General features: G+C 33.3%; 1 protein-coding gene across 1 annotated transcript in view; it reads right to left on the bottom strand.

Annotated features, from left to right (window-relative positions):
• LOC128993025 (protein purity of essence-like) overlaps positions 1-13,506 on the bottom strand; it is a 36,767-nt gene extending 23,261 nt beyond the window's left edge. Inside the window, exon 1 of the mRNA XM_054416778.1 lies at positions 13,354-13,506. Within this exon, the coding sequence (XP_054272753.1) occupies positions 13,354-13,506 (153 nt within the window). The remainder of the gene's footprint in view (positions 1-13,353) is intronic.
• Positions 13,507-14,858: the final 1,352 nt, after the last annotated feature.

Below are 14,858 nucleotides of genomic sequence, written 5' to 3'. Positions count from 1 at the left end.
CCAAGGTCAAGCTTATAAGCTGGTTACCCAAACTTGAGTTAAGCTTAAAAACCAAGCTTATAACAAGCTAAAAAAGTAAACCTTTGTAGCTTAAAACAAGCCTAGTTTAAGCTTATAAGCTGGTTATCCAAGCTTGGGTTAAGCCTTAATATCAAGCTAAAAAAGAGTAAACTATGAATCTTAAAACAAACCTAGCTTAAGCTTATAAGTTGGTTTACCTAAGCTTGGGTTAAGCTTAAAAACCAAGCTTACAACAAGTTGAAAAAGTGTAAACTTTAAAGCTGAAAGAAACCTAGTTTAAGCTTTTAAGCTGGTTTACCCAAGCTTGGGTTAAGCTTAAAAACCAAGGTTATAACAAGCCTAGTTTAAACTTATAAGCTGGTTACCCAAGCTTGGGTTAAGCTTAAAAACCAATCTTAAAATAAGCCTAGTCCCAAGCTTGGGTTAAGCTTAAAAACCAAGCTTATAACAAGCCTGGTTTAAACATTAAAAGCTGGTTATCCAAGCTTGGGTTAAGCTAAAAACCAAGCTTATAACATGCTAAAAAAGTAAATCTTTGTAGCTTAAAATAAGCCTAGTTTAAGCTTATATGCTGGTTACCCAAGCTTGGGTTAAGCTTAAATACCAAGCTAAAAAATAGTAAACTTTGAAGCTTAAAACAAACCTAGTTTTAGCTTATAAGTTGGTTTACCCAAGCTTGGTTTTTTTTATATCACAATTTTATTTACAATCCGTTCATTTTTAGAACATTTAGCAAATACAATAACAACTTTTAATAAAACGTTAGTTAATCCCTGTCCATTGACAGAGCTAACTTAAAAATATTTCAATAGAAAAATAAATATGTAACTAAACAAGGGAAAATTAAATTGTTCAAACAAAACGTGTGCTTAGATCCAAAACATGAATCCTTTTTAGCCTGTATATACTGGTACTGTTGTCCAAGAGGTTTAGAGCCAGGTGATTAGGGTGATTTTCAAGTTTCTTTAGATATTTTGCACTAAATTTGGTTATTTCCTCTTCAACCGTAGGAATTCCACTGTACTTGTGAAGGATATTGTTATTAACATACCACGGGGCTTGCAGAATGAACCTTAAAACTTTTGACTGAAATCGTTGGATGATGTTTATGTTCGACATACTGGACGTTCCCCACAGTTGGATTCCATAAGTCCAAATTTGCTTCAGGATTACTTTGTATAGTAATAATTTATTTGCAATGGTCAATTTTGGGTTAAGCATAAAAACCAAGCTTACAACAAGCCAAGGTTTAGCTTATAAGCTGGTTACCCAAACTTGGGATAGGCTTAAAAATCAAGCTTAAAACAAGCTAAAAAAGTAAACCTTTGTAGCTTATAACAAGCCTAGTTTAAGCTTATAAGCTGGTTGACCAAGCTTGGGTTAAGCTTAAAAACCAAGCTTATAACAAGCCAAGGTTTAGCTTATAAGCTGGTTACCCAAACTTGGGTTAAGCTTAAAAATCAAGCTAATAACAAGCTAAAAAAGTAAACCTTTGTAGCTTATAACAACCCTTGTTTAAGCTTATAAGCTGGTTACCCAAGCTTGGGTTAAGCTTAAAAACCAAGCTTATAAACAAGCCCAGTCCCAAGCTTGGGTTAAGCTTAAAAACCAAGCTTATAACAAGCCAAGGTCAAGCTTATAAGCTGGTTACCCAAACTTGAGTTAAGCTTAAAAACCAAGCTTATAACAAGCTAAAAAAGTAAACCTTTGTAGCTTAAAACAAGCCTAGTTTAAGCTTATAAGCTGGTTATCCAAGCTTGGGTTAAGCCTTAATACCAAGCTAAAAAATAGTAAACTATGAATCTTAAAACAAACCTAGCTTAAGCTTATAAGTTGGTTTACCTAAGCTTGGGTTAAGCTTAAAAACCAAGCTTACAACAAGTTGAAAAAGTGTAAACTTTAAAGCTGAAACAAACCTAGTTTAAGCTTATAAGCTGGTTTACCCAAGCTTGGGTTAAGCTTAAAAACCAAGGTTATAACAAGCCTAGTTTAAACTTATAAGCTGGTTACCCAAGCTTGGGTTAAGCTTAAAAACCAATCTTAAAATAAGCCTAGTCCCAAGCTTGGGTTAAGCTTAAAAACCAAGCTTACAACAAGCCTGGTTTAAACATTAAAAGCTGGTTATCCAAGCTTGGGTTAAGCTAAAAACCAAGCTTATAACATGCTAAAAAAGTAAATCTTTGTAGCTTAAAATAAGCCTAGTTTAAGCTTATATGCTGGTTACCCAAGCTTGGGTTAAGCTTAAATACCAAGCTAAAAAATAGTAAACTTTGAAGCTTAAAACAAACCTAGTTTTAGCTTATAAGTTGGTTTACCCAAGCTTGGTTTTTTTTATATCACAATTTTATTTACAATCCGTTCATTTTTAGAACATTTAGCAAATACAATAACAACTTTTAATAAAACGTTAGTTAATCCCTGTCCATTGACAGAGCTAACTTAAAAATAATTCAATAGAAAAATAAATATGTAAATAAACAAGGGAAAATTAAATTGTTCAAACAAAACGTGTGCTTAGATCCAAAACATGAATCCTTTTTAGCCTGTATATACTGGTACTGTTGTCCAAGAGGTTTAGAGCCAGGTGATTAGGGTGATTTTCAAGTTTCTTTAGATATTTTGCACTAAATTTGGTTATTTCCTCTTCAACCGTAGGAATTCCACTGTACTTGTGAAGGATATTGTTATTAACATACCACGGGGCTTGCAGAATGAACCTTAAAACTTTTGACTGAAATCGTTGGATGATGTTTATGTTCGACATACTGGACGTTCGCCACAGTTGGATTCCATAAGTCCAAATTTGCTTCAGGATTACTTTGTATAGTAATAATTTATTTGCAATGGTCAATTTTGGGTTAAGCATAAAAACCAAGCTTACAACAAGACAAGGTTTAGCTTATAAGCTGGTTACCCAAACTTGGGATAAGCTTAAAAATCAAGCTTAAAACAAGCTAAAAAAGTAAACCTTTGTAGCTTATAACAAGCCTAGTTTAAGCTTATAAGCTGGTTACCCAAGCTTGGGTTAAGCTTAAAAACCAAGCTTATAACAAGCCAAGGTTTAGCTTATAAGCTGGTTACCCAATTTTGGGTTAAGCTTAAAAATCAAGCTTATAACAAGCTAAAAAAGTAAACCTTTGTAGCTTATAACAACCCTTGTTTAAGCTTATAAGCTGGTTACCCAAGCTTGGGTTAAGCTTAAAAACCAAGCTTATAAACAAGCCCAGTCCCAAGCTTGGGTTAAGCTTAAAAACCAAGCTTATAACAAGCCAAGGTCAAGCTTATAAGCTGGTTACCCAAACTTGAGTTAAGCTTAAAAACCAAGCTTATAACAAGCTAAAAAAGTAAACCTTTGTAGCTTAAAACAAGCCTAGTTTAAGCTTATAAGCTGGTTATCAAAGCTTTGGTTAAGCCTTAATACCAAGCTAAAAAAGAGTAAACTATGAATCTTAAAACAAACCTAGCTTAAGCTTATAAGTTGGTTTACCCAAGCTTGGGTTAAGCTTAAAAACCAAGCTTACAACAAGTTGAAAAAGTGTAAACTTTGAAGCTGAAACAAACCTAGTTTAAGCTTATAAGCTGGTTTACCCAAGCTTGGGTTAAGCTTAAAAACCAAACATATAACAAGCCTAGTTTAATCTTATAGCTGGTTACCCAAGCTTGGGTTAAGCTTAAAAACCAATCTTAAAACAAGACTAGTCCCAAGCTTGGGTTAAGCTTAAAAACCAAGCTTATAACAAGCCTAGTTTAAAGATTAAAAGCTGGTTATCCAAGCTTAGGTTAAGCTAAAAAAAAAGCTTATATTATGCTAAAAAAGTAAAACCTTTGTAGCTCAAAACAAGCTAAGTTTAAGCTTATAAGCTGGTTACCCAAGCTTGGGTTAAGCTTAAATACCAAGCTAAAAAATAGTAAACTTTGAAGCTTAAAACAAACCTAGTTTTAGCTTATAAGTTGGTTTACCCAAGCTTGGTTTTTTTTATATCACAATTTTATTTACAATCTGTTCATTTTTAGAACATGTAGCAAATACAATAACAACTTTTAATAAAACGTTAGTTAATCTCTGTCCATTGACAGAGCTAACTTAAAAATAATTCAATGGAAAAATAAATATGTAACTAAACAAGGGAAAATTAAATTGTTCAAACAAAACGTGTGCTTAGATCCAAAACATGAATCCTTTTTAGCCTGTATATACTGGTACTGTTGTCCAAGAGGTTTAGAGCCAGGTAATTAGGGTGATTTTCAAGTTTCTTTAGATATTTTGCACTAAATTTGGTTATTTCCTCTTCAACCGTAGGAATTCCACTGTACTTGTGAAGGATATTGTTATTAACATACCACGGGGCTTGCAGAATGAACCTTACAACTTTTGACTGAAATCGTTGGATGATGTTTATGTTCGACATACTGGACGTTCCCCACAGTTGGATTCCATAAGTCCAAATTGGCTTCAGGATTACTTTGTATAGTAATAATTTATTTGCAATGGTCAATTTTGGGTTAAGCATAAAAACCAAGCTTACAACGAGTTGAAAAAGTGTAAACTTTGAAAATGAAACAAACCAAGTTTAAGCTTATAAGCTCGTTTACCCAAGCTAGGGTTAAGCTTAAAAACCAAGCTTATAACAAGCCTAGTTTAAGCTTATAAGCTGGTTACCCAAGCTTGGGTTAAGCTTAAAAACCAAGTTTATAACAAGTCTAGTCCAAAGCTTGGGTTAAGCTTAAAAACCAAGCTTAAAACAAGCTAAAAAAGTAAACCTTTGTAGCTTATAACAAGCCTAGTTTAAGCTTATAAGCTGGTTACCCAAGCTTGGGTTAAGCTTAAAAACCAAGCTTATAACAAGCCAAGGTTTAGCTTATAAGCTGGTTACCCAAACTTGGGTTAAGCTTAAAAATCAAGCTTATAACAAGCTAAAAAAGTAAACCTTTGTAGCTTATAACAACCCTTGTTTAAGCTTATAAGCTGGTTACCCAAGCTTGGGTTAAGCTTAAAACCCAAGCTTATAAAAAGCCCAGTCCCAAGCTTGGGTTAAGCTTAAAAACCAAGCTTATAACAAGCCAAGGTCAAGCTTATAAGCTGGTTACCCAAACTTGAGTTAAGCTTAAAAACCAAGCTTATAAGAAGCTAAAAAAGTAAACCTTTGTAGCTTAAAACAAGCCTAGTTTAAGCTTATAAGCTGGTTACCCAAGCTTGGGTTAGGCTTAAAAACCAAGCTTATAACAAGCCTAGTCCCAAAATGGGTTTAGCTTAAAAACCAATCTTATAACAAGCCAAGGTTTAGCTTATAAGCTGGTTACCCAAACTTGGGATAAGCTTAAAAATCAAGCTTATAACAAGCTAAAAAAGTAAACCTTTGTAGCTTATAACAAGCCTAGATTAAGCTTAAAAGCTGGTTACCCAAGCATGAGTTAAGCTTAAAAACCAAGCATATAACAAGCCTAGTCCCAAATAGGGTTAAGCTTAAAAACCAAGCTTATAACAAGCCTAGTCCCAAATTGGGTTAAGCTTAAAAACCAAGCTTATAACAAGCCTAGTTTAAGCTTATAAGCTGGTTTTTCAAGCTTGGGTTAAGCCTTAATACCAAGCTAAAAAAGAGTAAACTATGAATCTTAAAACAAACCTAGCTTAAGCTTATAAGTTGGTTTACCCAAGCTTGGGTTAAGCTTAAAAACCAAGCTTACAACAAGTTGAAAAAGTGTAAACTTTGAAGCTGAAACAAACCTAGTTTAAGCTTATAAGCTGGTTTACCCAAGCTTGGGTTAAGCTTAAAAACCAAACATATAACAAGCCTAGTTTAAGCTTATAGCTGGTTACCCAAGCTTGGGTTAAGCTTAAAAACCAATCTTAAAACCAGCCTAGTCCCAAGCTTGGGTTAAGCTTAAAAACCAAGCTTATAACAAGCCTAGTTTAAATATTAAAAGCTGGTTATCCAAGCTTGGGTTAAGCTAAAAAAAAAGCTTATAACATGCTAAAAAAGTAAACCTTTGTAGCTTAAAACAAGCCTAGTTTAAGCTTATAAGCTGGTTACCCAAGCTTGGGTTAAGCTTAAATACCAAGCTAAAAAATAGTAAACTTTGAAGCTTAAAACAAACCTAGTTTTAGCTTATAAGTTGGTTTACCCAAGCTTGGTTTTTTTTATATCACAATTTTATTTACAATCTGTTCATTTTTAGAACATGTAGCAAATACAATAACAACTTTTAATAAAACGTTAGTTAATCTCTGTCCATTGACAGAGCTAACTTAAAAATATTTCAATGGAAAAATAAATATGTAACTAAACAAAGGAAAATTAAATTGTTCAAACAAAACGTGTGCTTAGATCCAAAACATGAATCCTTTTTAGCCTGTATATACTGGTACTGTTGTCCAAGAGGTTTAGAGCCAGGTGATTAGGTTGATTTTCAAGTTTCTTTAGATATTTTGCACTAAATTTGGTTATTTCCTCTTCAACCTTAGGAATTCCACTGTACTTGTGAAGGATATTGTTATTAACATACCACGGGGTTTGCAGAATGAACCTTAAAACTTTTGACTGAAATCGTTGGATGATGTTTATGTTCGACATACTGGACGTTCCCCACAGTTGGATTCCATAAGTCCAAATTTGCTTCAGGATTACTTTGTATAGTAATAATTTATTTGCAATGGTCAATTTTGGGTTAAGCATAAAAAACAAGCTTACAACGAGTTGAAAAAGAGTAAACTTTGAAAATGAAACAAACCTAGTTTAAGCTTATAAGCTCGTTTACCCAAGCTAGGGTTAAGCTTAAAAACCAAGCTTATAACAAGCCTAGTTTGAGCTTATAAGCTGGTACCCAAGCTTGGGTTAAGCTTAAAAACCAAGCTTAAAACAAGCTAAAAAAGTAAACCTTTGTAGCTTATAACAAGCCTAGTTTAAGCTTATAAGCTGGTTACCCAAGCTTGGGTTAAGCTTAAAAACCAAGCTTATAACAAGCCAAGGTTTAGCTTATAAGCTGGTTACCCAAACTTGGGTTAAGCTTAAAAATCAAGCTTATAACAAGCTAAAAACGTAAACCTTTGTAGCTTATAACAACCCTTGTTTAAGCTTATAAGCTGGTTACCCAAGCTTGGGTTAAGCTTAAAACCCAAGCTTATAAAAAGCCCAGTCCCAAGCTTGGGTTAAGCTTAAAAACCAAGCTTATAACAAGCCAAGGTCAAGCTTATAAGCTGGTTACCCAAACTTGAGTTAAGCTTAAAAACCAAGCTTATAAGAAGCTAAAAAAGTAAACCTTTGTAGCTTAAAACAAGCCTAGTTTAAGCTTATAAGCTGGTTACCCAAGCTTGGGTTAAGCTTAAAAACCAAGCTTATAACAAGCCTAGTCCCAAAATGGGTTTAGCTTAAAAACCAATCTTATAACAAGCCAAGGTTTAGCTTATAAGCTGGTTACCCAAACTTGGGATAAGCTTAAAAATCAAGCTTATAACAAGCTAAAAAAGTAAACCTTTGTAGCTTATAACAAGCCTAGATTAAGCTTAAAAGCTGGTTACCCAAGCATGAGTTAAGCTTAAAAACCAAGCATATAACAAGCCTAGTCCCAAATAGGGTTAAGCTTAAAAACCAAGCTTATAACAAGCCTAGTCCCAAATTGGGTTAAGCTTAAAAACCAAGCTTATTACAAGCCTAGTTTAAGCTTATAAGCTGGTTTTTCAAGCTTGGGTTAAGCCTTAATACCAAGCTAAAAAAGAGTAAACTATGAATCTTAAAACAAACCTAGCTTAAGCTTATAAGTTGGTTTACCCAAGCTTGGGTTAAGCTTAAAAACCAATCTTAAAACCAGCCTAGTCCCAAGCTTGGGTTAAGCTTAAAAACCAAGCTTATAACAAGCCTAGTTTAAATATTAAAAGCTGGTTATCCAAGCTTGGGTTAAGCTAAAAAAAAAGCTTATAACATGCTAAAAAAGTAAACCTTTGTAGCTTAAAACAAGCCTAGTTTAAGCTTATAGCTGGTTACCCAAGCTTGGGTTAAGCTTAAAAACCAAGCTTATAACAAGCCTAGTTTAAATATTAAAAGCTGGTTACCCAAGCTTGGGTTAAGCTTAAATACCAAGCTAAAAAATAGTAAACTTTGAAGCTTAAAACAAACCTAGTTTTAGCTTATAAGTTGGTTTACCCAAGCTTGGTTTTTTTTATATCACAATTTTATTTACAATCTGTTCATTTTTAGAACATGTAGCAAATACAATAACAACTTTTAATAAAACGTTAGTTAATCTCTGTCCATTGACAGAGCTAACTTAAAAATATTTCAATGGAAAAATAAATATGTAACTAAACAAAGGAAAATTAAATTGTTCAAACAAAACGTGTGCTTAGATCCAAAACATGAATCCTTTTTAGCCTGTATATACTGGTACTGTTGTCCAAGAGGTTTAGAGCCAGGTGATTAGGTTGATTTTCAAGTTTCTTTAGATATTTTGCACTAAATTTGGTTATTTCCTCTTCAACCTTAGGAATTCCACTGTACTTGTGAAGGATATTGTTATTAACATACCACGGGGTTTGCAGAATGAACCTTAAAACTTTTGACTGAAATCGTTGGATGATGTTTATGTTCGACATACTGGACGTTCCCCACAGTTGGATTCCATAAGTCCAAATTTGCTTCAGGATTACTTTGTATAGTAATAATTTATTTGCAATGGTCAATTTTGGGTTAAGCATAAAAAACAAGCTTACAACGAGTTGAAAAAGAGTAAACTTTGAAAATGAAACAAACCTAGTTTAAGCTTATAAGCTCGTTTACCCAAGCTAGGGTTAAGCTTAAAAACCAAGCTTATAACAAGCCTAGTTTGAGCTTATAAGCTGGTACCCAAGCTTGGGTTAAGCCTAAAAACCAAGCTTATAACAAGTCCAGTCCAAAGCTTGTGTTAAGCTTAAAAACCAAGCTTAAAACAAGCTAAAAAAGTAAACCTTTGTAGCTCATAACAAGAATAGTTTAAGCTTATAAGCTGGTTACCCAAGCTTGCGTTAAGCTTAAAAACCAAGCTTAAAACAAGCTAAAAAAGTAAACTTTTGTAGCTTATAACAAGCCTGGTTTAAGCTTATAAGCTGGTTACCCAAGCTTGGGTTAAGCTTAAAAACCAAGCTTATAACAAGCGTAGTTCCAAGCTTGGGTTAAGCTTTAAAACCAAGCTTATAACAAGCGTAGTTCCAAGCTTGGGTTAAGCTTTAAAACCAAGCTTATAACAAGCCAAGGTTTAGCTTATAAGCTGGTTACCCAAACTTGGGTTAAGCTTAAAAATCAAGCTTATAACAAGCTAAAAAAGTAAACCTTTGTAGCTTATAACAACCCTTGTTTAAGCTTATAAGCTGGTTACCCAAGCTTGGGTTAAGCTTAAAAACCAAGCTTATAACAAGCCCAGGCCCAAGCTTGGGTTAAGCTTAAAAACCAAGCTTATAACAAGCCAAGGTCAAGCTTATAAGCTGGTTACCCAAACTTGAGTTAAGCTAAAAAACCAAGCTTATAACAAGCTAAAAAAGTAAACCTTTGTAGCTTAAAACAAGCCTAGTTTAAACTTATAAGCTGGTTACCCAAGCTTGGGTTAAGCTTAAAAACCAAGCTTATAACAAGCTAAAAAAGTAAACCTTTGTAGCTTATAACAAGCCCAGTTTAAGCTTATAATCTGGTTACCCAAGCTTATAACAAGTCTAGTCCAAAGCTTGGGTTAAGCTTAAAAACCAAGCTTAAAACAAGCTAAAAAAGTAAACCTTTGTAGCTTATAACAAGCCTAGTTTAAGCTTATAAGCTGGTTACCCAAGCTTGGGTTAAGCTTAAAAACCAAGCTTAAAACAAGCTAAAAAAGTAAACCTTTGTAGCCTATAACAAGCCTAGTTTAAGCTTATAAGCTGGTTACCCAAGCTTGGGTTAAGCTTAAAAACCAAGCTTATAACAAGCTAAAAAAGTAAACCTTTGTAGCTTATAACAAGCCTAGTTTAAGCTTATAAGCTGGTTACCCAAGCTTGGGTTAAGCTTAAAAACCAAGCTTAAAACAAGCTAAAAAAGTAAACCTTTGTAAAACTATTACAAAGTAGTACGTTGTGTAGTATTATTATGAGTTAGCTTATAACAAGCCTAGTTTAAGCTTATAAGCTGGTTACCCAAGCTTGGGTTAAGTTTAAAAACCAAGCTTATAACAAGCCAAGGTTTAGCTTATAAGCTGGTTACCCAAACTTGGGTTAAGCTTAAAAATCAAGCTTATAACAAGCTAAAAAAGTAAACCTTTGTAGCTTATAACAAGCCTAGATTAAGCTTAAAAGCTGGTTACCCAAGCATGAGTTAAGCTTAAAAACCAAGCATATAACAAGCCTAGTCCCAAATAGGGTTAAGCTTAAAAACCAAGCTTATAACAAGCCTAGTCCCAAATTGGGTTAAGCTTAAAAACCAAGCTTAAAACAAGCCTAGTTTAAGCTAATAAGCTGGTTATCCAAGCTTGGGTTAAGCCTTAATACCAAGCTAAAAAAGAGTAAACTATGAATCTTAAAACAAACCTAGCTTAAGCTTATAAGTTGGTTTACCTAAGCTTGGGTTAAGCTTAAAAACCAAGCTTACAACAAGTTGAAAAAGTGTAAACTTTAAAGCTGAAACAAACCTAGTTTAAGCTTATAAGCTGGTTTACCCAAGCTTGGGTTAAGCTTAAAAACCAAGCTTATAACAATCCTAGTTTAAACTTATAAGCTGGTTACCCAAGCTTGGGTTAAGCTTAAAAACCAATCTTAAAATAAGCCTAGTCCCAAGCTTGGGTTAACCTGAAAAACCAAGCTTATAACAAGCCTGGTTTAAACATTAAAAGCTGGTTATCCAAGCTTGGGTTAAGCTAAAAACCAAGCTTATAACATGCTAAAAAAGTAAATCTTTGTAGCTTAAAATAAGCCTAGTTTAAGCTTATATGCTGGTTACCCAAGCTTGGGTTAAGCTTAAATACCAAGCTAAAAAATAGTAAACTTTGAAGCTTAAAACAAACCTAGTTTTAGCTTATAAGTTGGTTTACCCAAGCTTGGTTTTTTTTATATCACAATTTTATTTACAATCCGTTCATTTTTAGAACATTTAGCAAATACAATAACAACTTTTAATAAAACGTTAGTTAATCTCTGTCCATTGACAGAGCTAACTTAAAAATATTTCAATGGAAAAATAAATATGTAACTAAACAAGGGAAAATTAAATTGTTCAAACAAAACGTGTTCTTAGATCCAAAACATGAATCCTTTTTAGCCTGTATTCAATTCAATTCAATTCAATATCATCTTTATTCTGTTTCTTGTAACATTTACAAAGAATAGAGTCACACATAAGGTAAATATAACATAAGGTCATACAACATAAGGTAAAATAATATAAAATAGTTTCATACTACGTCACATGTAACTGAGTTTCCCACATCATACAGTATTTACAATATATACATAGAGGAAACCTTTAAATAAAAATTATGTTTAAGATACAAAATAAACATTAGTTACAAAAACTACAAGAGGATAGAGACAGAGAGAGAGAGAGAGTTAAAAAATCATATATTTTCAAGAAAAATAAAGTTGCTATGAGATAAAGTCTTGGAGAGAGTAAAAAGCAGATTTAATTAGATATTCTTTAAGTAATTTTAACAACCTTTTATGGTTTTTCTCTGATTTAATATTTTGAGGGAGGTTATGAAAACATAAATTGCCCATGTAAGTGGTTTTCTTTTTAAAAAATTCCAATTTGTGTTGTTCAACTAAACGATGAGCTCTTGTGTTATACGAATGGGTTGTGTTGCCAATTGAAATTTTATTGTTGGGTAGTGTAAATTTTATTGTTTCATAAATGTATAAGCCGATAACTGTTAATATTTTTAAATCCTTGAAAATATGTTTCACTGAAACTTTTCGTTTCAGATGAAACATTATTCTCAATGCACGTTTTTGTTGAATGAGAATTTTGTCCATGTTCTTTATTGTTGTCGATCCATATATACTAATACCGTAGGCAATATGAGAATGAATTAGGGCGAAGTAAATAGATTTCATGGTTTTTAGATTACACCAATGGACCATTTTCCTTAAAGCGTGTATGCCACTAGATGTTTTATTTATAACATGTTCAATATGGTTGTCCCATGATAAATGTTCGTCTATAATTAGACCCAAGAATTTAGTTTCATTTACATGGTTCAAAATTTCATTTTCAATGAAAATTGTTGGACTTGTCCCATTTCTCGCTCTCTTAGTTGAAAATGACACAAAATTTGATTTAGTAGAATTTAAAAGAAGATTTTTACTATTTAAAAAGTCTTTTATTAAAGATAAGCCAATTAAAGATGACATTTCAACATTTTCTACTGTGTTAGCAGAAACAATTACATTAGTGTCGTCCGCATAAAGACACACTTTACTATTTCTGTCCCATGTCAATTCAGGTAAACCCTTCAGGTAACATAGAAACAGTAAAGGGCCCAAAATAGATCCCTGGGGGACACCGTACCGCACTGGTAATGGACGAGAGGCAAATTTTTCCTTATACAAATATCTTGAATGATCTTTAAAATATTCTATTTCTACAAATTGTTTTCTCTGTAAGAGGTATGAGCGAAACCATGCCAGTTCGGTAGATTTTACACCAAGATAGCTAAGGACTTCAATTAATTTGCAGTGTTCAACACTGTCAAACGCCCGGGACAAGTCCAAGAAAATGCCTACAACTTTTTCACCCCTATCAATAGATTCGATGATGGATTCAACAAATTCAATACCGGCTGTTATTGTTGATTTGTTTGGCCTGAAACCATGTTGTTGGTTATCCAATAACATGTTTGATTCAAGATAATTTGACAGTTGATCAAAGACAACTTTCTCAAGAATTTTAGAAAAAACTGGAAGGAGTGATACAGGTCTATAGCATTTGACATCTTCTGGATCGCCTTTTTTGAAGATTGGGATCACCCTGGCAGTTTTGAATTGTTCAGGGAATACACCTGTTGATAGAGATTGATTGACTATGTGTGTTAAAGGTGTACAGATGAATGGCAATGCTGCCTTGATGATTGATATCGGAATTTCATCATTACCTGATGAAGGTTTATTTTCAAATGATAATACAGTTTTCCTTATATCTCTCTCCGAAACTGTAACAAATTTAAATGTTGTATTAAACTGAGTCATAAAATGATTGTTTGCAGGAGACACTGTGGTAATTCTAGGAACTATAAGACTTTCTACAGCATTGACAAAAATTCATTAAAAGTTTCACAAATATTTACAGGATCTGTCAAAAATTTACCTTCATAAAACAATTTTATGTTTACATTTGACTTTGATAATTTACCTACTTCAGTGTTGATTAAGTTCCAGGTAGTTTTCACCTTATTTCTAGAGTTCATAATTTTTTCCTCAAAGTATGTTTTTTTATTGTTGATAATCTCTCTCTGTAGTTCTTTTTTCTTTTCCTTAATCTGTATCTTAATGTTATTGTCTTTAAGCATTCTGAATTGAGATTCCAAATCAACTATTTCAGATTGTTTTAATTTTATTACATCATTAATCCACTTCTTTGGTTTACAAAATTTTCTGTTACATAAAGTTTAGGATAATTTACCTCAAAATGATACTTAAATATGTTACAAAATACATTATACTTCATCTCAACAATAGACTGGAAAATCTGAGACCAGGACTCAGAACTTATACCTCTAAGAAAAAGTTCTGTATTTTTTTCATTAAATTTTCTCACTTGTTTTCTTATTGGCTTTGGCTTTTTGTGGTCAGTGATTCTCAGTTTCATCAATTGACCATCATGGTCTGAGATGTGCGTAATTAACCCGGTTACTTGTAAATTGTGAAGATCTATATTTGTAATAAAATTGTCAATTGCAGTTTTTGAATGTTCTGTTACTCGGGTCGGAAAGTCAACTGTATGTCTCATTCCATATATTGTTAAAATATTAATAAATTTATTGTATTTATCATCTTTCTTCAAAACATCTATGTTAAAGTCACCAGCAATTATAATTTTTTTAAATTTTTTACAAAGTATGTTTAAGAGAGTTTCCAGATTATCAAAAAATTGGTCCAAGTTCAAGTAGTTAGGAGACCTATAAATACATCCAAACAAAAAAGTAAAGTTGTGAGTACTGATCTCAGACAAACAATATTCAAACTCTTTTTCCATTAAAAGTGGTTGAGTAGAAGGTAAATCAATACATTTGTGATTTATATTTTTGTGGGTTAGGATTATTACACCACCACCTCGCCCCAATCTTCTAGAGAAGTAGGATGCTGTTGTGTAATTACATATGTTAAGTAGTTCTATTTCCTCTTTTGTCATCTTATGCTCACTGAGTGCAATAATATCTGGATTTATTTCGTTAAGAACAATTTCCAGAAGATCAAGGCGAGATGGTAAGTGTTGTACATTATGGTGCAGAATAGAAAGAGGTGCAATTATCTTGGTGGAGGTGACAAAGGAATCTGTGAGTTTAAAGGTCGGGTTGATTTGGGCTCTCTCTGTGATGCGGGATTTGGGATATTTAAAATGGATGTTGGGTTGGAGGCTGCTAGAAACTGGGGCACATTCACACTGCTCTGCTTTTCCACTGAACACTTCACCACTTCACTAAACTGCAGATGACCAGGAACCAGCACAGGTGTTGGGGAGTCAGCAGCAGGCGTCAGTGGCAGGGTAGAGGTAGTGGTGCTGGATGAGACATCAGTGTTCGGTGTAGCATTCGAGGGCTGCTGTGGATTACTTGTCATCTCAGGTATTACAGGCTGTTCACAGGTGTCAGGTTGAACTGCTGGAGAAGCCACTTCATGGCTGCTTCTATCAATAGTTTTT

Source organism: Macrosteles quadrilineatus, unplaced genomic scaffold (genome assembly GCF_028750875.1).
Source record: "Macrosteles quadrilineatus isolate MER2022 unplaced genomic scaffold, UCM_ALF_1.0 Scaffold_4__1_contigs__length_99947679, whole genome shotgun sequence".
Classification (NCBI taxonomy): Eukaryota; Metazoa; Arthropoda; class Insecta; order Hemiptera; family Cicadellidae; genus Macrosteles; species Macrosteles quadrilineatus.
The sequence above is the reverse complement of the archived record's forward strand: the minus strand, read 5'-3'. Positions and strand labels throughout refer to the sequence as shown.